This window comes from Lytechinus pictus, chromosome 15 (genome assembly GCF_037042905.1).
Source record: "Lytechinus pictus isolate F3 Inbred chromosome 15, Lp3.0, whole genome shotgun sequence".
Classification (NCBI taxonomy): Eukaryota; Metazoa; Echinodermata; class Echinoidea; order Temnopleuroida; family Toxopneustidae; genus Lytechinus; species Lytechinus pictus.
Window position 1 is genome coordinate 9,816,747 of NC_087259.1, and position 25,050 is coordinate 9,841,796.

The 25,050-nt window shown below is 37.0% G+C and overlaps 1 protein-coding gene across 2 annotated transcripts; it reads right to left on the reverse strand.

The window, feature by feature from the left end:
* Nucleotides 1-1,181: 1,181 nt before the first annotated feature.
* LOC129277727 (aqualysin-1-like) lies at nt 1,182-24,839 on the reverse strand. Of its 2 annotated transcripts, XR_010295779.1 has the most exons (9): nt 24,606-24,839; nt 14,754-14,894; nt 14,097-14,226; nt 8,147-8,262; nt 6,726-6,867; nt 5,005-5,195; nt 3,138-3,309; nt 1,307-2,549; nt 1,182-1,242 (listed from the first exon to the last, which is right to left on the reverse strand). XR_010295779.1 is itself a non-coding variant. In XM_054913878.2 (8 exons), the coding sequence occupies exons 1-8, from the start codon at nt 24,774-24,776 to the stop codon at nt 2,404-2,406; spliced, it is 1,209 nt and encodes a 402-aa protein (XP_054769853.2). In that variant the 5' UTR covers nt 24,777-24,839; the 3' UTR covers nt 1,182-2,403. The 2 variants fall into 2 exon arrangements, 1 of the variants encoding a protein (XP_054769853.2); XM_054913878.2 differs by having other exon boundaries at nt 1,182-2,549.
* Nucleotides 24,840-25,050: the final 211 nt, after the last annotated feature.

Sequence of the window (25,050 nt, forward strand, 5' to 3'; positions counted from 1 at the left end):
AATTTCACAAAATAGTTATATGCACATCCTGGTCGGTATGCAAATGAGGGAACTGATGACATCACTCACTCACTATTTCTTTTGTATTTTATTATATGAAATATGAAATATTTTGATTTTCTCATCATTGTCATGTGAAATTAAGTTTCATTCCTCCCTGAACATGTGGAATTCCATTATTTTAACATTTTGTGCTTCAGGCAAGGAGGTCCTAATCGTCAAATTCGCAAAAATTGAAATTTTGTATAATTCAAACAATAAAAAACAAAAGAATTAGTGAGTGAGTGACATCATCGACTCTCTCATTTGAATGTAACTGGCTCGTTCATATAACTATTTTGTTAAAAATAAGCGAAACTTTGAAATGTCATAACTTTCTTATTTTACATCCGATTTTGATGAAATTTTCAGCATTGTGCTTGTCTGATTTTTCTCTATTGATTCAAATCAACATTTTTCTGAGGTGGACTTGACCTTTAAACCACAAGTTTAGACCAGACTTTAAAATGAACCCAACTTCAGAATACGGGCCTCAGTCTATATGTCTGCGGGCATGTCTGCTATCTGTTCCAAACATCGACGGTTTAATTAAAACAATAACAAGCACTATCATCAACAATGAGCAACATTTTGAATTTTCTTGACCCACCCCTCCTCTCATTTCATCATTGCTCCTATCCCGATCTTTCCATTTTAGACTCATTTTCTTTCAGTGTAATCCTTTTCGTTTTACTCTCTTTCGTCTTGATCCTTCTCTGACACGGCTCTGTTCGTCCTCTTCTCTTTGTTTCAGGTTAACTTGCTTGAAGTTTTTTTTAGGGGGGGGGTCATATTAAATCCAATATTGAGCTCTTGCTTCTAATAAACTCGATAGGGAAGTAAAATGTTTAATAATCCCTTTTCCCTGCAGATTTCGATAGCAGGTACAAATATGGATTTCTTCGTAATGAACCAAGATCATTAGCCCCATTAAAACCAGGGTAAACTGACCGGCATGCCTTACACAAGTTTGCTTGAAACTTCAAAAGACGTTTTTTTTTTCTAATTATGCTTCCCCACCCCCGAGAAAATGTTCCCCAAACGGCACTGCAAATGGCCGATCTGTAGGCCTACACAGGGCGCAAACGAAGTACAACATTTAATGGTAAGATAAACAATTTAGAAAGAAAACGGAACTCAGGTTCTATTAGTTGCAATGTTTATTGTCTCAAAAGAAAAGAAAGATTTAGTAAATTTGATTGGCTGATAGTATATTTCATAGAAATTGTGCATTTGTTATCTAAACAAGTCTTTATAAAACGCGGGCCCAGGATTAGAATGTCAAGAAAAATGATCTTCCAGTGCTCTCATATTGAAACTGTGACGAGCAAAAATTAAAACTGTCGATGTAGGCCTCGTACCATACATGCTTGCATTGCATGCGACTTTCTGTAGTGATGAGTCAATTTGTTTGTATGGCAATTATATGGCCTTCCAGAAATCAAGTATTCAGGAGTATTCAATAAGCGTTTCATTATTACCTTGAGACGGGTTTTTTCCTCATTATTCATATCCGCAGTCCATAACCAGTATAAAATATTATATCTGATTATATTACAAAAAATAGGATAAAGAATTTATATACTTTTATAAAATAAAAAACCTTTAGTTAAAGAAATATTGTGTATGTTTTTGTTTTCATCGGGGATGATGGAAAATTACCTGCCATATATCACGTCTACACCAGTTAATAATTTTTGTTTGGGCAAGTGCACTGAACATATTAACAATGACATAGATCAAGTGTTTTTTTCTTCTACTTCATCATCATATCCCTCCTTTTCTACTTCATCTTCTTTTTTATCTCTTTCATCTTCTTCTCCTTCTGTTTCTTCTTTTTTATTATTCTGTTCTTCCTCCTTCTTCTTTCGCTTCTAATCAGAGACGTTGATAGTGGGTAAAAATATGTCATCATTAAAAAGCCAGGGTATCTGTAATAATCTGGAGCAAACATTTGCGCAAGGTTGACCGCCTCGGAAAGGGTGGGTTAGTGGACTAGTATTTGCTCCAACCCCCCCCCCCCCACACTTCCCCCTCCTTCTATTCTAAGTATATACTGCATTTTGAGTTCCATCGAGAATGAATGTACGAAAAGTACACGGACGTTATGAAATGATTGGTAATAGAAAAAAATAAAATAAAGAAGACATTTGAATACAGTGAAATCTTGCATAAAATACATTTTACAAGTAAAAATAATACGGCCTTGGTGACATATCTGAACAAAATTATAATATCTCTGAATGACGATATTTTTTGTATACACAAGGTTTATGCAAAAGTTTATATATTGGGCTCCGCGTTCACGGTTAGAAATCATCGCCGATCAGTGAGAACTTATTGTAACTTATAATCTTCAGAAACTTAATCACGGGGTACATACAGCAGACGGTTTTCGGTGTCAGAAGGTAGATCACTAATAGCATTCTTGGTCGATGTGTCGATCAGGGTCGCCTTAATATCAGCAGGTGAAAGGTTGGGATTCTTAGCTAGCAGTAGTGCTACAGCGCCTGTGGAATAACCATTAAAAAAATTGAGAAAAGAATGCTTGATTTTGGTTAAAAAGTGAGATATAGTAGCGTATTTCAGCATCCACTTCGGTGACGCATTCTGCAACGTTCAGAATCTATTAATTGAAAATGCCGGTCAAATCACAGATAAGAAAATAGGTCATTGTCGAAGGTTGGTCGCCTCATCGCTCCCCAGCCGAGTCAAACCAAAATGTAAGACCTGCTGGCTTCTTGCTAGGCGCTCAGCATTTAGATTGGAGATTGGTTATAATAACATGGTATGTAATGCCGGGCCCGTCAGAAGAACATTTTTTTTAATTGAAATGTCTACCCTGGGTAAATAAATTATTATTTTTATTACAAAATCCCTCATGCTACGGGAGGTGTTACTGAATATCAAGTTGGGTTACTGATGAATTATATATTGGTTACATTTTCAAAGGCATGTATGTATATATATTGCCACTAAGTAAGCATGATCATGGTGCATTAAGGTCATCACCCACCCCCCCCCCCCTCCCCCCGTCCATGTCCAACTCGTAATAATCTGACCCGCAAGGGTGTCACTATAGGTCCCATAAAACTCACCGGTAACGTGAGTGGTAGACACAGATGTACCACTTTGGGTCCGCGTGTCATCCGGTTTTCCAATCCATAGGCTTTTTATATCGTTACCAGGAGCAAATAAATCCACGCACGTCCCGTAGTTGGAGTAATCAGCCCTTCTGTCATTGATATCTGTTGCACCAACGGTTATAGCCTAAACAGTTAAAGATAAATGCCACCGAGTTTTGGTCACGATTTCGAAATGTATTTCGTACATAATCGAATCAAATTGACCATAGCCAACATAACAAAAACACGAAATATGCCAAAGGATTTTCGAAGAAATTGTGTAATTGCTGAGAAATTAGCAAACAAGAATGAAATTCGAGCAAACCACCCTTTTTCTTGAAAATCGGTGTTTTTGATACCCTTAACGAGTCCACGCGCGGACCGCGTCCAAAATTGAAAAAACACCCCTATAAACGCGTTTTTTTTGGTCACGCGTGTGTACATCAATATATTTGACTGCCCCCCCCCCCCCCCGGGCACGATGCCGGGTCTTTTTCCAAGCAATAGTGAGACACTGACCCTCATGTTTTGGCGATCTTCATGATAGATTTCATGATTCAATCAGTGAGCTTGCACCAAACAAGAGACCTTAAAGGAGAATGAAACTCTTGGAGCAAGTTAGCTTTTGTGAAAGCAGAAAAATCAAAGAATAAGATCAACAAAAGTTTGAGTAAAATGGGACTAGCAATAAAAGAGTTATGAGCAATTGAATGTCGAGATCACTAATGCTATGGAGATCCTACCATTGGCAATGCGACCAAGATCTATGATGTAACAGATGAACAACTCTCCCCTTTTGGACACTGAAAATATACCCCAAAACATCTCTTTTTGCTCATTCTAATCATATGACAAACGATTCATCAATGATATAATGTTGTGAAACCTCTGTACTTGTCCTCTCATAAAGAGAACACATCACCTTGTGATAGACTCAATAAAAGTGAGAATATAAGTGAAATAAGTACTAAAGTAATGAGGGAGTTGTACGTGTGTGACATCACAGATCTTGGTCGCATTGCCAATTGGAGGATCTACATGCATGACATTAGTGATCTCAATATTCAAATGCTCATAACTTTCTTATTATTCATTCAATCTTCCTCAAACTTTCAACAATATGTTTCTTTGATTTTTCTCTTTGATATGGATTCAGCTGGTTTCAAGGGTTTCATTCTCCTTTAATTGTCTTGGTCAACAGAACGACTAGATGAAAAAGAGGAGTTAGGAATACTTATTCTTATATTTTCACAGATGAATAAAGGAGAATAGGGAGTAATGAAGGAAGTGGTAGTTAATACACAAAAAAAATAATAATGAATGTGATATGACCTTAACTGTATGTATTGTTTTAGGTGTCACGGTGGTGATAGATGCGGGCGAACCCCTTGCCATTTTAAAACATAATGGTGCAACCCATAGGATACTTTCATTGCGCACCCCGTAAAATTGAGCGGTGACATTTTTTGTCAATATTTTTTTGAAAAATTCACTGCCCGTAAGAGTTCGATCTGATCCGCAACTATAATCATACAATGGGACCAAGATTTTGTCCAAGAATTCGAGTTCTCATTTCAGTGGAATCCGGGGGGGGGGGTGTTTCACAAAGATTTAAGCATATGACTTAGAGTCGCACTTAAATGTCTGTTTGCGTGCGGTATAAAAGGCATGACCGCATTGGTCAGATCATCAGAAGAGGACGCGCTCTACTGCGTATTGATCAATAAGAGTGCGCTTTGTATAATATCTTGTATCTTAAGTGCGAAATAAGTCATACTTGCATCTTTGTGAAACACCCCCGGGTTACACTGTGAATGGGTCGGGTGTAAATAGAACCAACCTCTTGTACACCAGCAGGTGAAGAGGAGCAGGCACTGGTAGGACTATTGGCATTACGAGCTGATGCAACAACGGATATACCAGACTGAATAACTCTTTGAACGGCCTCGTCGGCTGCCGTGTTAGCAGGACCTCCAATGGACATCGAGGCAACTGCCGGCTTCACTCCAAAATTCACAAGGTAATCGCAGGCTGAAAGTATGACCAGAGAAAAGAGTAACATCCGATTAATCAATGTCATCCGATAGTTCATCCATCAGATACGAAATTATACAACATGTGGTCCATAAACCCGTTGGGGTCGGGCTGTAAATTACACAGAGTATTTGTATGTGTCTTAGGAAGAGGGGTGGGCAAGTAATATAGGCCTACCAAAATTAAACAATTCCTACCTGGCGCAACAAGCATAGTTTTTTTCGTTACGTCATGGATGAAGTCTTTCGTTAACTAGGCCCATCATCACTTTGTAATTTCGCCGTTTTTTTAGATTGCAAATTATACATTTTGGTAAAGGTATGAGGAATTAGGAAAACAATGTTTCCTAGATGGCCGCCATCTTGGATTTTACAAAATGGCTTTCAAAAACAGGGTTTTCGATATTATCTCGGCTTCTAAGTAACCTAGAGTCCTAGACTCGTAATTTTTGGCACCTATAACTCATCGTTTCTGAGGTCAAGGAATCTATTGGTATCAATAAAATAAAATTTTACGAAATTCTTCGAGTTACCAGACTAGGAACTCACATAAAAGTTCAAATTTAATGTTGCAAATTTATAGCGACCTGATCATACCTTTCCTTAAGGCAAATATATAGCCAGTGTGTTATACATGTTTATATGGCATGTATTTCAGGTCACATGATCAAGGTCAATTGTCATTTAGGGTCAAAGAACTTTAAACATGTGGGGGTATCAACTTGAAATCTTTACCAATTATTTTTTTAAGTCATCATAACTTGACGAGCGTATGGGTAATTAAATAATGAAGTATCAATTTTCATCTTGCATGAGTGTCAGATCATATGACCAAAGTCAAACTTCGTTTAGGGTCAATGAACTTTTGACAATGTTATTGTATCAGAATCTAAACTTAATCAAGGCTAAGATTTAACCTTCTTATAATGGTCATGAATTAGTCCTATCGGGAAATGGATGAATGGATTTTGGGTCAACTCAATATTCATATCAATTGAAATTGATAAAAAAAGGTTAGGATTTTACATTTTATACATAATTTTGAAATTCAAGATAAACAAAATACAAACAAGGGAAACATGAATATAATGGTTATCAGATATCAAAATTTAGATGAGTATAATTTCAGCAGGGAGTTGTGAGGAGGCAACTCCCTGATTTCAGGTTCTGGTACAAGGTCAAGAACATTTCTGATCCATTAAGTTGGGTTTAAAAAATATACTTTGTTAAGAAATTTTTCTTCAAATTGATCGTTTTCAACTGGGCATGGAAACAAAAATATATAAAAACCTCGAAATGCCCGAAATTACATTTTGTGCACTTTGGTTTCGCTCTTGTCTAATGTGCAGTGGGCCATGAATATGGGGTGCCCAATTGACGAAATCGTATGGATCAAAACTTGCACGATGAATCAATCCGAAATTGCACGAATGATGACGCCATTGTAAAATTTACTAAATGATCAATATCAAACAACCAATCAAATTACAATGATCTATTTAGGTGTCATATAATCCTTGATATGTACCTGCTATAAGGGAACTCCATTGACCAGAGCCGCTGCAATCAAGTACCCTCAACCCATATATATTTACATTTGGTGCTACTCCGTACATGCTCGCTCCTATTGTTCCTGCACAGTGTGTGCCGTGTCCAAGACAGTCTATCCCCTAAAATGAAAAAGTCGTATTTCATGTGACGATTTTTAAAAAATAGATTTTTATCATCAAAGAATTTAATGTATCAATAACTTTCCATAGCATGTAAAATTTGAGACCATTACGTCATATCTGATAATAAACATAATAATAATAATTACACATGTATATTGCACAATTTCTATATTCATATACTCAACTGCGCATTACCATATTATTATTACCCCGCTATAGCCCTGCTGCCTACAGGCGCTCTGGCATTCAAGGAATTTCTTCCTACAGGGTACCCATTCACCTCACTTGGATTGAGTGCAGCACAATGCGGGTAAATTTCTTGCTGAAAGAAAACACGCCATGGCTGGGAATCGAACCCACGTCCCTCATATGAAAGACGAGAGCCATAACCACTAGACCACGTCGCCACCACAAAATATCGATAAGTAAGATATTTAAAAAAAATGCGATAGAGTAAGACGACCGCCCCGGGGCGCTTTTGCGTCTGCTAAAGAGAAATTTTCCAAAAAAATCGTGCACACTTCTGCTGATTATTGTGAAAAAAATTAAGGTTTTCATTATTTCGGTGGGGTCCCTTTCTGCCCCCCCCCCCCCCGCTGCTAATGACCATGCAACCAACCACAGCAAGTCGGCCGCTGGTCCATAGCCATATAATAGCCCGGTAAAAATATTCGACGAGAAAATATCCGACTAATACTATCGTACTTTGGCAAGAGGAAGCAAGTTACAAAAGTATAATTTGTTGTAAATGAGCAATGTGTGTATATGTTCGTCATTTACAAAGGCGTCAATGCAATTACCTTTCCATAGAACGATAATTTCCTCCAAATATTTTGCCTGAACGTGCAATTCAAATTCAAATTCAAATTTATTTCCACAGTCAAAATATACATATATACAAATCAATAACATTAATAGATATATTACACGTGGAGGGGTCAAAGAAAGCACAACTGCTCGTTGGCCCCAATGTAAGAAAAAAAAATCATAATAATACATGTAAAATGAACAATAACAATATAGCAACATACAAAGGGTGCTTCAGAAAAAACAATAACTCAAATTTGACTGATGTGTCACTTGCTTCCTTTTGCCAAAGTTGGGCAGAATAGACCTTATGCATTAACGTCATCGCACCGTCATCTTAGAGGCTGAATTGACCATTGCCTTGCATGCAATGCCAGCTGGTGCATGCATCTGTGACAAATCCTCTGATGGAGGGCGCTACGAGATCATGACGTCATATGCATATGGTCGATCAACTGTAATAACTTACAAACGGTCTACCGTCGTTGACTGCATCAAACGCAGGGGAGGCTCGTCCTTCATAGTACAAATGGTCTGGGTAGATTCCTGAATCGACGACATATACATTAACACCTGATCCACAACCTGTATGAAAAAATAAAAATGTAAATGAATACATAGCCTTCAGCTTCATCCCTTTATGGAAGGTATCCTTATTTGCCGACAACTAATTTGTGCAATATCAGAACAGTCATGGCATTCGATAGACAGATAGACAATATGCATATGACGTCATTATTTCATTGCGCCCTCCCTCGGATAATATAGGAAGTTGTCAAGAGATACACCAGCTGAAGATATCACCGACGCATCGTGGTCTAGGCAATGGCTTCAGCCTCCAAGATGGCGGTGCGATGACGTCAATACATAAGTTCTATCATGGTTAGACTCCTGCAAAATGAGCGGAGCAATTCACTGTTTACGGGATGACGATGTGGAAACTATGCCATGTACCAGAGAAATGATTGCCAATCTGTATTTTAATAAGCCTGAAGATCGCCACCAGACTGAAATCAATGGGAGCAGACAGGTTAACAGTAAGTCCAGATGAACATATTTATTTTCTGTTCGTCATTTATATTTATATATTGTAACAAAATAAAAGGTTTATTTCATGTCAAGCATCGTTTTTGGAACGGTCAAGTACATAGAATTATTTTTAATCCATTGATATATATAATTGCTTGGAAATCTAGTAATCCTTTGTAATCGATTCCAAAGGGTTTTTGCTTAAAATATACATTATCACAACTATTTTTTTAAATACAAGTGCACACCTAGTTACCGAGAATGCGTATAGCATTTCCATTTATTTTAATGCAGGATTAAAGAGCACTGTCGATTGAATGCCTTGCTCAGGGGCATAGGTGCCGCGGCCGGGGATCGAACCCCGGACTTTTCATGGATATTCAGACGCCTTAGACCAATCGGCCACGACACCTCCACTAATACAGCGAAACATCGATGTTAATACTTTATAATTACGTTGAATATGTATGTCTAATTATTCTTCACGGTTTTCGTATAAAGAGAAATTATATTAGCATTAACGCTAAAACATTTAATTCCTTTATGACCATTTACTATTTACGGCCTAACAATTATTAAGCGACATCTTGAATCGTTGAGCCTGATCGATCATGCAATTCAAATTTCAAATTCAAATTCAAATTTATTTATTTCACTTCCATCAACAAATATTTGTATCCGTTGCAAAAAAAAAATTATTATACATATGTTGTGAAAAAAAAACCACTTAGACAATTTGGGCAACACATTGTAGGTTTTAAATACATGTATGTATACTATTTTTCAATAGAAATTAAATTAAGATGAAAATGGAGGGACCCACTAATCTTGTTTCATGTTAGACCGTTTGCCGAGCATTAAAGCTAAATGAAAGTATAGTTGCAGTAAAACACTGATTTCGTGAGAAAGTCTGTAAAACCAAGGTTAAGTATTACTATATCATCGTGGATCTAGATCTGGTACAGTTACATAAACTGAACTTTGTGAAATCATAAAATCCAAGCTGAAAAAAACGATCACACTGGAGATCGCCAACACAGATAGGCACACGTGGGACAGTGTATATTATTATTGCTGTAATAAAGACCCGACGGAAGTGCCCGAATCCGCGCTTATTTTGTTTATTTCTCAGAAATTACACAATTTCTTCAAGAATCCTCCGGCACATATTTTGTATTCATACAAACAGACACTTGGGTGGTCATTACATTGTATTCTGTAAAAAGTCATTTTGAGATCGTTACCACAACTGGCCTTTATCTTTAAAGGGATGGTCCGGGCTGAAAGTATTTATAGCTCAATAAATATAGTAGAATTCACTGAGCAAAATGCTGAAAATTTCATCAAAATCGGGAACAAAGTTATTGAATTTTTAAGTTAAGCAATATTTTGTGAAAACAGTCGTCATGAATATTCATTAGGTGCTGGGGTGATGGTGTCACATCCCCACTTGTTCTTTTGTATTTTATTATATGAAATTAGGTTTATTCAAAAATTTTCCTCCAAGAACTAGAAAAATTGGATTGACAACTGATTTAGTGCATTAGATATTTATTGCTGCAACTTATTTCATTATAAGGGAGACATATTATTCACACAAGTATGAAATAATGAAAATATTATGATTTTATGTAATAACATAAGAAAACGGAAAGTGGGATGTGACATCATCAGCCCACCTAATTAATATTCATGATGACTATTTTCACAAAATATTGCTAAACTTTAAACTTCAATAACTTTATTATTTGTTATCCAATTTTGATGAAATTTTCGGCATTTTGCTCAGTGAATTCTTCTCTATGTATTAAGATATAAATATTTTCAGCTCGGACCATCCCTTTAAGTGTGCCTTCGGAGGATTTGCGCTCGAAATTCTGTCCCATAATTATCGCAATCTGCGCGACAGGGTAAGCACGTTCTATATAGTTTTATTTGAAGACATAATAATATTTCGGCTATATGCGTGTAATTATTTATTTATTCAAACTGAGCGACGGGATACATGGTTGAGGAAGTAGGAGGACCTGAATGTCAGAAACAGAGGAAAGTTTAAAATGATACTGGCAATAATACTGGTAGGACTGAGATAGCTGCATTACTGGAAATACTGGAATTACTGGGAAGGGTAGAATTACTGGATAGGCGTATTGAGTGAGAAGTACCGTGTATGGGCGGTAAATTGCCAGTTCGTCCACTGCCAACTCGTCCATTAACCACAATGGTATATCATCATTTAGTCTAATGCCTTTTTGTCCATCAACGTTTCGTCTAACAACCATTTGGTCCAATCATCACTTCGTCTAATCACCATTTCGTCTATTACCATTTCGTCTAATAACCAGTTGGTATAATACCCATTTACTTGACATTCATTTTGCACAATCAACGCTTTAGTTTAATTAGACCAAAATGTAAATGGACTAAATGGCTATTGGACCAACTGGTTATTAGACGGAATGGCATAAGACTAAATGAAAGTAGACCATGTGGTGAGTAGACGAACTGATGATAGACCAAATGGTAGTAGACGAGTTGGCATTTGGACGAATTGGCATTAGACGAATTGGAGATAAACCGTATCAGTCTATCTGCAAGCCCCTGTGTTAATGAGCAAATGAGCAAGATTTATCCAAGTCCTCTCGTGGCTGAATTCATGTCCCTGCAAAATCTCGTGAATTGTGAGACTTTGTTTCTCAAAGAATTTAACCACTTTTTCCTTGAGTAAAATTAATTATTTTTCTACCATTTGAAAGAGTAAACATTACTTTTTTATACTGATTATTTCTTTTGAATAAAATATTTTGATAAATAAGTGAATTTTAAGCATGAAAAGATGCCTCAAACATAATTTTCTTCCTCTTTTTTCTCTTGCAAATTGTGCAAAATTGTGTGTTTTAGGCACAAACATTATTTATATCATCAGAACGCTCAAACTCTGTACTTTCTTACTATGTCACTTTTGATATGTGGCACCTTTTAGATGGGTCAGCAGCCAGCTTTTTCCAACAAAATGCAAGACGAGATTTCTGAAATTTCTGAGTAGCATAAAATCCAGAGTTCTGATTGGTTGATTAGTGTTTTCAAAACACCAGGCGCGGGTAATTTGATAAGATTACCACATGGTGAGTGTGACCTTGCAGAGGCCCAGTGTGGGAACATTGGAATTTGCGTGGGTGTGTGGTTTCTATGACCAATCAGAGCGCAGTGTTCTTGTTTTTAAACTGCTAAATGTACTTGGCCTATGAGAAGCTGGCTACTGACCTATCTAAGATACCTCTTCTTATAAAAATTATATCATATTAAAGCTTAGATCTTCAGCTTTATCATTGTCTAAAAATTATTAGGGCACAACCAGTAATTAAGTGTAAAAACAACAAGTTTTGTTGCATGAAAATAATTATTTTGTTTCATGTTTTAGATCAATGGTTTCACCTATGTTACAAAATTGTTTTAAAAATCCAGACACGTGACCTAAAAGAATGATATTTCTTCTTTATAATGATACCAAAAACATGAAATTTGGTCAATATTTAGAGCAGCAATGGCCGAATAAAAAAGGTGTTTTCATCCCCACCAAGCTCATTAACAATGCAAAACCCCTCTAGTTATGAATATCACTTGGATAAAAGAAGCTACTTTTTGAGGGCTTGCCGACTGACTGGTATGGGCGTCCTCGCATCCCCATAAAATAAGCGGTATGCGGTCTTGACATGGTTGTGTGGCGTTCATCGGATTTGTTTGGGCATGTCGGTTTTGCGATTCCGTGAGATTTGATCTGGCTAGGAGCGAAGAGTCAGAAGTGAAATAGAAAAGTTCTACCCCAACTGGTTGTATATTGCAACCGGAACGAACCGCTTCGTCAGGAAAAAGGGACGGTTCGGCTAAATGTGTATGTATAATTATGTATGTGTGCGTGTGTTCGTGTGTGAAGGAGAGGGTGAGTTGAAGACATATGAATATATAATTTATATATGTCTATATATGTATAATATGTCAATATAGAAATCCTCTCAAAAAAGAGTGAAATTCCACTTGTTCAAGTAGTTAGATGGAGAACAATCCCTTTTCGAGTGAAAAGCAGAGTGAACACGATATCACTCGGATGCCTGAAGACTTCAGGAGTTCTTCCCAATGGGTTTGTATTCGCCATGTTGATGCGATGCGCGATTCTCGAGCAATGGCGTGCCCACTTGTGATTGGTTATAAGTGCGAAATTCGCTTGCTTCGTATTGGTCAAGTTCTCCTTGGTCACACACTCGACAACACGAGTGATATTGAGCGAAAGATCGGCTGTGTACAGTAAGGAAAATTGACCACTCGGAAGACGAGTGAGGTAGCGGACGACGAAATATAGTGCTGAACACTCGGATCAGAGTGAATAACCGCTCAATGAGGAGTGAACGTTTGTTCGTTACAATAACATCGAGTGACGAACTCGCTCGTTTACATTTAGAGAGATATAATGTTTGTGTGGGAGGGTTGCGATAGTGTGCTAGAAAGAGAGCATGGAGAGGGGGAGAGCTAGCCAGGGAGAAAGTTTTTAATTGCAACAAGATGAAGGCTCTTAGATTAATTAAAAAGGGATGGTCCGGGCTGAAAGCATTTATATCTAAACAAATAGAGTAAAATTCACAAAGCAAAATGCTGAAAATTTCATCAAAATCGTAAGAGAAATTACAAAGTTATTGAATTTTAAGGTTTATCAATATTTTGTGAAAACAGTTATATATGCACATCTTCATGAATATTCATTAGATGGGCTGATGACAGGGGCTGCGGAATGGTTTTCAAAGTGGGGGGGGGGCTGAGCCAAAAGTGGGAGGGGGCTGACCTTGCAAAAAATCACAATCTTATGGTCATTTTTACGTTTTTGTACACGGTTTTAGAAAAAAAAGTGGGGGGGGGGGGCTGAAGCCTCCACCTAGCCCCCCGCTTCCGCGGCCCCTGGATGATGTAACATCCCCACTTTCTTTGTTCTTATGTTATTACATAAAATCATCAATGTTTCATTTTTCATAAATGTGTAAATGATGTGTCTCCAATATGATAAAATAAGTTGCGGCAATAATACATATTGCACTTAATCAGTTGTCAATCCAATTGTTTTAGTTTTTGGTAGAAAAAAATGAATAAACCTAATTTCATATAATAAAATACAAAAGAACAAGTAGGTATATGACACTCATCATTAAGACATACCTCGAACTGTTTCACCGGAATAATGAAAATCTTTAAAATTCAATAACTTCGTTATTTGCTGTCCGATTTTGATCAAATTTTCAGCACTTTGCTTTGTCAATTTTACTTTATTTATTGAGATATAAAAATTGTCATCCTGGACCATCCCTTTAAAGAAAAATATGTCAATCTTTGGAACTTAAAAATACCCTTGGCCTTGTAAGCTCCATCCAGAGGCAATGAACGTTGATCTATTCGATCCAGACCCCACGACGCAACAGCCGCAGGGTGAATTTCTCCATCTTCAGTTATGTACTTGATCTCCTCTCGGGCCAGAAGCTATTAAAAGATATAAATAATGACTGTGAAAAATGTTTTTGTGCCCAAAATACAATAAGACTTTCATGTATATTTCGCCATGACTTGTGTTCGTTATTTATGTTGCATGGTCAAATAAATAAGGACATATCCCAGTTATCTATTTTCAACTCATATCACTTTTCAGTTTTCGCTTGAAACTGACGGCATCATAGGTCGCCACCAAAGGCTACAGTGCACATTATGTATTCTTTCGTACTTCTGTAGAAATTGGAAGCTATTTGCATATCGTTGTCTCTCCATTCTTTTTACCTCCATGGTTCAATTATCAACTAAGTGCGTGGGGACACGTAATGATTCCAAGCACTGATCTGATAGTATTCAGATCAGCAATCTGTATACAGATCAATGATTATAAGTTGCTAATTCATTTCATGACAACGAACGTACAGGGCGTCAACCCATTGTTGTCGGTGTTGCTGCCCTCTACGTTTGTTGTTTCATGATTTCAAGTTGGTTATGCATATATTCATTTCCATTGATTATACCTTTTGAAGAGCTGTGTTGGTCAGTTTAGCTGAAAACCCATTGATGGCAGCAGTGTAGGTGTGCTTGATAGAAACATCGCCGAAACGTCCCGAGAGGTCAGTCAGAAGAAGTTTCTTGATCACTTCTACGTCATAACCGGGCTGCATGATCAAATAAACAATCAATACTTTTGATAATATTTGATTTTACAATAACATAATTTTAACGATTTTTTTAGTATTTCACAATAATATATTGAAACGAAAAAAATGTAATGTTTCACACTTAAAATTCTGCATGACGTCACATTTCATTTTTCTTTTTTATATTCATCGATCATTATATTATACCTCGAAGGAACATGATTAAACAACATCCACACTCCAAGTTTGGTAGGTATATGTAAACGTGACACCAGATAATATTATGACCACATGATTTCCTTACACTTACATACAGAGGGAGGGGGTGGCTTTCGGGCCACGTATACCCACACATTATTTTCCAAGACAAAGAAAAGTTGCACAACAAAAAGAGAAAAGCAAAGGGTGAAATACGGAAATCCATCCCAAAATTTCATGTTTGTATTATTAAAGGTTAATGTTTGTTGCTCGTTAGCAGGGTTTTTATAACATATCCCCCATACGCTATGTCTGGGTCCTGACATTGTTGTGCTCATTTAGTCACCGATTCCTGTTTAGCCCAATTGAAATCCTTTCTGTAATATTTCCCTGGTTCTAAAAGATATAATGGTGATACAATTCATAATTTATAAATCTTCATCACACATACTCATGACCATCTGAAATTGAATTCCGTTTTTCCTTCTTTTGGAATTACAAATGGGCAGTGGCGTAACAGGCGGGGGGGGGCAGAGCTCACCGGGAAAAAAAACCGGGAAAAAGAAAAAAAAAAGGGGGAAGAAAGGGAAAGGGAAAGGAAAGAAAAAAGGGGGAAGGGAAAGGAAAAGGGAAAAGAAAACTAAGAAAAAACATAAAAAAGGGAAAACGGAAAGATAACGGGAAAAGGAAGGAAAAAAAAACAAGTGACAAAGAACAATTCGCCCCGATATACAAATACATTAGCATGATTAGTAAGACAGGGAAATAAATTAAAGATGACAAAAAGGCAAACAAAAGCGGGAAATAAAGGCAGAATGGAATTAGCCAAAATCTAAATTGGAAAATAAAGAATAGGGACAAGATAACGTACACTACCGGGCTGCCGAGGATTGAGATAACGAGCGGGAAGAAAAACGGATGGTATATAGCATAATGTCGTATGAAAGTCTATCATAAACTTGCTAAATCTCCTAAGGCTCTGTCCAAGAGTCAAGACCCCGTGCAGTGGGGGCTCTTCATCTGTAACCTTTAATGGGTTCTATAACGGGCCCTTATATGGACCCTTCCTGCATTAAGCTTTACGTTGAAGCACTGGCGTACCGGGGGGTGGTTCCACAGCCAAGGGGAAATAAAAGAAAATAAAGGAGGCAGCGAAATGAGATGAATGAAAAGAAATATATGACATGATATTTGCTATAATAATGTAAAAATCTATCACATAATTAGAATTTCATTTCAACAGGCCTTTTTTTTTTGGCTCGCTTCGCTCGCTGGCGACTTTTTACAAATTTTCCCACATTTGCTATGGTGTGCCCCTCACAATATTTGGATGATTACGATACACAATTGCATTGAATTTATGTGTTGTGTTAAAGTTATATAAATATACACGCAATTTGATTAAAATAAGTGGCCATCTGTAAGGTTTAAAATGGCTTTGATATCAAGAGGTTCCGGGGCTCTGCCCTGGAGCCACCCATAAAGCACTGTTATATGGATGAGTTTGGACCATGGCCCCCAAAAGTTCTACAACCAAACAAACAAAATGAGGAAAGAAAGGAAAGTGTATTATATTTTTCTGAATATCACGTTAAAATCTATCTTCATGTTAGATTCTCATGAAAAGGTGATTTTTTATCTCGCTCGCTTCGCTCGCTCGGGACCTATATTAAGCTACTTCTTGCCAAAAGCGCCATACTCGGCCCCCTCAAGCATATAGAGCTTCGCCCTGATGCTCACAATCATAAGTTCATAACAAAAATCCTGTTCACCGTGGCGTACAAAAAAAAGAGAGAAAAAGAGGAAAGAGAGGAGGGTGAATATGATATCATCTTTTTAACATTATGTCAAAATCTATCACAAAATTGGATTTTTTGCAATAAAGATGTCAAAAATATTTTGCTCGCTCACTTCGCTCGCTCGCTTATATATATATATACATTTGCCCGATACGCCATATCGCCCCCTCAAAATTTTTGCCTTATGACGCCATTGCCTGTTCAATGATATGAACGGAAAATGTTTGGTTTAGTATCTGCGCTATATAGATGGTCCATATTATTATTATTATAAAATGTCGAATGATTTCTGAAATGACCCGGTCGATCGACACATAATTTTCTGTTCAGATATGAAATATCAGATATCAACTGGTAGTGAACAGCTGTCCCTTTAAAGGAGAAATATATTGAAAATCGTAAAAATGGAGAATCATATATCAAATCAAAGGAGAAAATAAGGAGAACACGATGGTGTACATCATTTATCATGGAGACCGATGGAACTCAGTTAATTGATAGTTTAAAGTTCTCTCTCTGAATGCTTCAAACACGCAGAATTACGTCCGCGAAATTGGGGATTTTTTATGACGTCACTTTCTGTACGAGAGGCGTGATTGGCCCTCCCACGTGAAGCTCCACTTGCATGCAAAACCTGTTGCGAGGGTACGTTTTCTCCACATTGTCACTGAATACTTCGATCACGAAATGAAAGAAAACCCAGAATTTTATCTAGATTTGGATTTTCAAATTGATGATTTTGAAGATGAAGAGAATGATGATGAAGTGCACAAAGTGACGTAGTTGGGGGTAAATTGGGGGAATCGATGATGAGGAGTCGGACAATTCAACTTGCAACACGATCACATGCCGATTCGCTACCAACTCATGCAGCTGCTAAGTGCTAGCTGCACCGCGCGTGCCAAATTGAATTCACGAAAATGACTTACCACACTGTCCAGACAGAGTCTCTTACTTCTGTGACTATGAAGAAGGAAAATAATGATAAAACTGTACTTACAAATAAGTGAATGTAATCCGAACCTGAAGGCAAATCAACTCAACGAATAGCAGCAGACGATATGCACCGATGATAAACTTCATGTGGCTGGGATAGATTGTCACTCGTTCTGTTAGATGTAATTTTTATCTCATTAATTTGACAAAATTACGAAACTCGGGGAATTATTTATCTATATAAAAATATAGTAACATCTCGTATAATTTTTAAATTACGATAAAACGTTTTTTGAAGGAAAACGTTGAGGTAAAATTAAATTAGACGTAAAAGATCCCCAACATGCGTAGCTTGATTGAGAGCTGTGCAACACGTGCATAGATCTACTCTCTCAGCCACTGGCGAGCAAGCAATACGGCATGTTTGTGATTTTGATTACGATCACATATACGAGCTTTTAAAAGGTTTTATCGTAATTTAAAAAATAATACGAGATGTTACTATATTTTTATATAGATAAATAATTCCCCGAGTTTCGTAATTTTGTGAAATTAATGAGATAAAAATTACATCTAACAGAACGAGTGACAATCTATCCCAGCCACATGAAGTTTATCGTCGGTGCATATCGTCTGCTGCTATTCGTTGAGTTGCCTTCAGGTTCGGATTACATTCACTTGTTTGTAAGTACAGTTTTATAATTATTTTCCTTCTTCATAGTCACAGAGGTAAGAGACTCTGTCTGGACAGTGTGGTAATTCATTTTCATGAATTCAATTTGGCCCGCGCGGTGTAGCTAGCACTTAGCAGCTGCATGAGTTAGGTAGCGAATCGGCATGTGATCGTGTTGCAAGTTGAATTGTCTGACATCATCGGCGTAATTCCCCAATTTTACCTCCAACTACGTCACTTTGTTGTTCATTTCATCATCATTCTCTTCATCTTCAAAATCATCAATTTGAAAATCCAAATCTAGATAAAATTCTGGGTTTTCTTTCATTTCGTGATCGAAGTATTCAGTGACAGTGTGGAGAAAACGTACCCTGGCATTAGGTTTTGCATGCAAGTGGAGCTTCACGTGGGAGAGCCAGTACGCATCTCGTACAGAAAGTGACGTCATTAAATTCAAGTCAATTCAGAGACCGATGCGAGGCATATTTCGGAGAGGCATTTTGAGCGTTTTTTAATCGGCGATTTTCACCTTATGTATTATTTTCGTTATTTTTGAATGACCCACTGATAATCCCCACATCATTACCTTTCCATTGACATATAATAAGACCACATTCATAATCAATATAGTTCTCCTTTAATATCATCCCAACGTGTTAAATTGATTTTAAGTGCAATTTTAACACTCGTGTCGCATGGAGACATTCTTAACGCGTATGAGACTTTCATATGGTTGTGCTACACAAACAGCGAAAGTGGACTGTTCTCAAAGCCGACGTCGGAATTTTGTGTATCACCAATTTTTCTTCTTGTTGTTGTTCCTTTATTTTATTTTATTTTATTTTTATTTTTTTTTATTGCTGGACTGACGCCGCCTCGGACTGAGTCCACATTTGGAAGTTGTTTGAAGGCGCCTTTAGTTCTACAGTTGGTATGTGTATCACCTCCAAGTGGACTCATGTCGGCTTTGATCACTGAACTAGAAATAGCAAACAACAGTTATTGCTAACGAAATATGGAAAATGTTGGCGTGAAAAGAACGGCGACTCGTGTCACGTAAATAGGCGTCATCGGGGCCTGCTTTACGTGCATCAGGGAATATTGATCTCGAAGCGGCTTATTGTGTCCACTTTCGGCGTAAGTGTAACGCCACCAACAGTGCAGGCGCGAAGGTGGCTTGATAGGCGGGGTCGGAGACGGCTTGAAACCAGGCGAATGTGTATCAGCGGCCGTAGTGACCTACATATAGAGCTTCTTAAACTGACGCCAGCATTGTTACGTGTCTTTTTATTATTTTTCCAGGGTTTTTTTTTTTGCATTTCATTGATTTTGATTTTAGACCTTGAGATCCCATGAGCTTCGAAGAGCGATCCGATCTTTCCTTACTGAAACTCTAAACCGTGATCTGCATAAAATCTGATTTTCGGTTTAATTCGATCCGATTTTCATTTAATTCTCAAAATCCCTTCATTGTTCATGCTACAAACAGCTCGGGTCTTATCTATATGTCGCTGCTTAGCCTCTTTTCCCGGCCGCGATTTTTCTTTTGTCGAGACTTGTGCACCCGATGCGAGTGGGTTTATTTAATCAGACTACGCCTCATGAATATTCATGGCTCGACTCGATTGGTGTGGCTCAATCAGTAAACCAATCCTGCAGTCGGTCTCAAGGACGCAGGTTCGAGTCTCGAATGGAACGCCTTTTCACAGTTTTTGTTTTCATTAAAAGAAAATAAAAAGTCCAAGATTTGTGGTCTGATTCAAAGCCCATACGAAACAGCCTATTATTATCGTCATTCCCACTGCCCTCTCGCGTCGGGTGCACAAGTACTGATGAAGAAAAAAAAATCGCATCCCGACTCCTTTTCGCCTTCTGCATACACTTGACGTCATGCCCTGGAACATCTCCATCTTAACATTTCCTTTGCATTTTCTCGGGATTAATTATTTATCGATACGATAATTTCAGTTTGGTGATAATTATTTAGCTATACGTATATATACAAAGTACTAGGCGTGCTGCAACGCTTTTAGAATGGGGGAACGAAGCTATAGGGGGCCGGGGGGGGGGGGCTTTCTGATGAAGTATAATATTTGCGTTTAGAGAGCATTTATAATAATTTTCTTTGGATTTAACCTTACTTAAAATTCACTGCGAAGAACTATTATCGTATCTGACGAAAACTGTTCATTTTACTAAGTACGCACAGAGCGAGCGATCGTTAATGAGCTCTCAGAGTCTATCCGATTAGAAACTAATGTTTACATCAAAATGATATCTCAGTTATACTTTCCTACCGTTTTGAGGGCGTTCCACGGTAAGAATGAGGTCCATGCCATTTTCATCAAATTCGACAGAGAGTAAAGATTAGAACCTAAATATTCCATGAATAAAAAAGATAACACGAGTACACGTGCTTGATTTTTGTTTCTTTATTTCTTGCTATCGAGCTCTGAGGTTCACCCAATTGAGAGTTCTCGAGAATTACCCAATCAAAATAACTGGGCATATTTTTACACCTCACGAGATCACAAGGTTGAGTTTAAACCTCTATTACTCTAGTTAAAATCCATTTGAATCTCATCACATTTTACAGTTCAGGATTGTATACCAAAGATGGCAAATCCATTTAATAATATTCATTTGCCATGTTCGCTCTTTTAAGGCTAGCAGCACCTTTATTTACGAAAAAAAATAGGTGAAAGATAACAAAAATACATCCTAAATATTCGAAATTTCTATAACGAATTAAAGAAGTACAATTAATGCTGCACCTTCTTGAAAAACAATGCCATTTTCACCAAAAATTTGCAAAGTTCATGTGCTTGTTTGAATCACCTGTTCATTCATTGTGACATCATTGCGCATTGTGTGAAATGTGCATTCCCAGTCAGGATCGTTGCCCCCCCCCCCCGAAATTTTGAAAACTGAAAACAGTATAGTAAATGATGCCATAAGTATCCTACTCAAGATGTAAAGTGCTCCAAAGCAGCATTTTTATCTCTTCAAATTTTAAAATGTACCCATCCGGTCACTGTTGGCTTCCAACACTATTTGTCACTAAGTCTACATTGACTTGAATTATCTGACTATTATGTGCATCATTTGAGCTTAAAACTGCTTTATAATGCAATGTTTTACCATTGAAAAATAATACAATTTTCTAGCTATACAACACCGCTTCCTCGTAGACATGGTAGATAAGCAATTTAATTTTTTTTTACTAGCTATGAGGTACCACAAATTCCTGTTTCCCTGATTTATATACTTATCTAATTTTCAAAAAAAAAGAAAACGGATACATCTACAATACTATTTTTTTTTCTAAAAGCACACAACTTTTTTTAGATAGAAATAATCCTCACTCCGTCTAATAGAATTATTCCTGTCCCTAAAAAATATATTTGTTTGTTATGTATGAAAAAATAAAATATGAAAAGAAGACAGATATTAATTAGAAATGAGTTAATTCGGTTGTTTTCAAGGGGGTGGGATCCAGAGCGCTTCGCCTCTCCCCAATTGGCGGTGCCAAACAGTGAATGAGAGGAAGAAGAAAAGGAAGATAAGGAGTAAGAACAGTAAATGAAATAAAGGGAGGGGAATGATTGGAAATTGGATATATTTTTTCGCGTTAATATATAAAAATCAAAATTTCGCGCGCGCAGTGGCTGATGTTGAATGATATAAATAAAAGGTCTGCTCAATAGGCCGGATAAAACGGAGCTTACTTATAAATCAAATTAAGCAAAAAATCATACACAAATGATTCTTCTCGCGTCTCGAGTTTGCATTATTTGTTTTTAGCGTAATGCGCATCCTGCACTATTTTATTCATATTTACAAAATAGTTACAAAATTTTCAGCTCGCGCTACGCACTGGCATCAGCTGTTTAGTTAGATACCCTGTTCATGGTTACTAAAAACGTTCGGAAAGTCCAGCTATTATCTCAGAATATCAACAATTTTTAGCCCACGCGTCGCACTCGCATTATTTATTTGGTAAGATATTATTTTCATTATTCACTGCAAACAGTCATTAACATGTTTCTTTTCAGGTCAGTATATCAACAATTTGAGCTCCTGCTTCGCTCTCGACTTTTTGAACATGCAAAAAAAATTCGTGTCCGCCTTTGCCACTCTCTAAATATTCTTCTGCCCCACTTGCCTCTCCCCTAGTTCATATTATAAAAAAAAATCCTGGTGTTGCCACAGTATATCTCTTTGTATCAACGATTTACACGCTTTTCACATTCGTAGTTATTGAATTCAACAATCGTAATAATTGTATATTACCCAGTTGTTGTGTGTCCGGACAGGTTGTGTGTCCGGACGATCAATTTTAGAAAGTCATTCGGAAAAAAATACAAGCGAAGTTTCATCAATTTTTAGTACAAAATGTTAGGAAATATTATAGAGAACAAAATAGTAGATGATTACAACTATTGAATTCACATTTTTAGTGTAATCCAAAGACAAAAAAGAAGGCTTCAAAAATATAGTGTCCGGACACCCGACCCCCATCCTACTGTATATGCTAATAAATGGATATAGTTCTTCGATGATTATATATCATGTTTATACCTTAATAATCAGTATCAATGCGTAATTATATATAGATTCAATGATCCCTCCAGACTACATGTAGCGTGCAAAGAGTCACACATTTCCATTTCGGTCTATTCTTAATTGTCACGAGCCTAATTGCAACATGAACGCACAAGATATTTATTCTACCGATATTTTATTTCTTACAAACAGGTTATTTACAAAAGAGTATTCATATGATTCGCCATTAACACTAAGGAATGGCTAGCACCGATCATCCTATTCCAATATGGTGAAGAAATATCACTGAACATTTGGAGCTACTTGTCTGGCGGAAGAATTAGAAATATTTTATTGTTCAGGTGATGAATTTGATCCCGTCAGGAGATGTCGTCATAAAAGTCGAATTCGTTTTTTTTTTAATGAACGGGTCGAGGTACCTTTTTCTGGTCGAATATGGAACGTCAGATATGTAGCCTATCCACTGGTAATAAATTCTAGACCGTCTCATATCAGTATTATTTTAATGATTTTTTAATGTGCCGTTTTATCACACGGGTCTAAGAAATATTATTTGCACGAGTGGCACCGATTGTTTGTCTCCTCGGTCCGAAGTGCATAAACTAGTATATTTGTTTCATTTATTGGTTTCTGCAACACTTTTCATAAACACATTAACAAAGAAAATACAATAATAATATATGCATAACTGACAAGCAAAACATTGAACAAATTTGCATTTTCTATTAATACATATCGATTTTAGAAGGTTGCAGGGGTTGCCACTATAAGCTAAGATTGACTGCGTGGCAACCACACACATTAATCACGTTGTTTAAACACGCCACTCTAACAACTATAGTTAAAAGTTCTAAGCAGGTTATTTAAAGTTATTAACAATTTGTCTTAAAAATTTCCAAAAAATAATCATTAAAAAATTTAAACAACTTGATAGAGTGGTGGGGTTAAACAATGTGATTAATAATAGTTAATAAAATTTAATGCGTAAATTATATAGCGTTATCATTGAGGCTCATCAAAAGAGTATTAAAGAGCACTCGTGACGTCGTCATTTCATTTTAATGTAGGGCCTACACTTTAGATGTAACAGTCTTACAAGTTGTAAGATTGTTGAATCAAAAGTGTGCAATAAAACAAAATTCATGATGAGGGACGTAATATGAAATAAATAGTTCAGAGTTCATTGAACCATAATATCTCATCACTAGTCTTGGTTAAGTATTATTCGTTGTATGTCCACTTTGATATATCATTACCATTATTCAAACTTCATATCAAATCACTTGATAATATACATAATTAAAAGGAAAAATGTCAAACTAGCTTGAGAATGACTCGGCGCACGTTAGTAAACAATCTTTAATTTCCGACATAAAAAAAAGTTCTGACATAATATGTACACTAAAAGAAACCATCCCTAATGTCATATTAGACAGCTTTAAGATGATTTTGGGGATCAGAATGGCTTCGGATGAGACTCTGCTTGTCTTAGAAACGGGGGTATAATGAAGAAGGTGGGATCGACAAGGGAATGTAGTCTGAGCGACACTGACTCACCTTCAGTACAACTATGTAATGGTCTTTAATTGCCTCTTCCACCGTGTAGAATGTTGCATTTTTAGCACTTGTGGCTACCACTAAAGCTGACAAAATTACGACAATCAACTTCATCTTGCTTCTTCGCTGTTCGATCCTTGCTCGCCAAAGACGATTTAAAATCTTGCTCATGAACAATCTATATTTATGCGTGAAAGTTTTAGCGGTATCACTGACTAAAGGTATAATCCAAGTGTTACAAAAAGAATTACAAACCTGGCACAATTCGAATCGGCTTTCACGCATCGGTGGGAGCTAATGATCGGTAAACCCCCTATCCGCATGATCCGCCAGAAGTGTTATTATCCATTTTATTCTACATTTATCAATTCTGTATCAATTTTGATCCATAAGTTTCTTATGGATCGATAATCCTAAGGAAATGACACTCGCATGATTGTTTTGG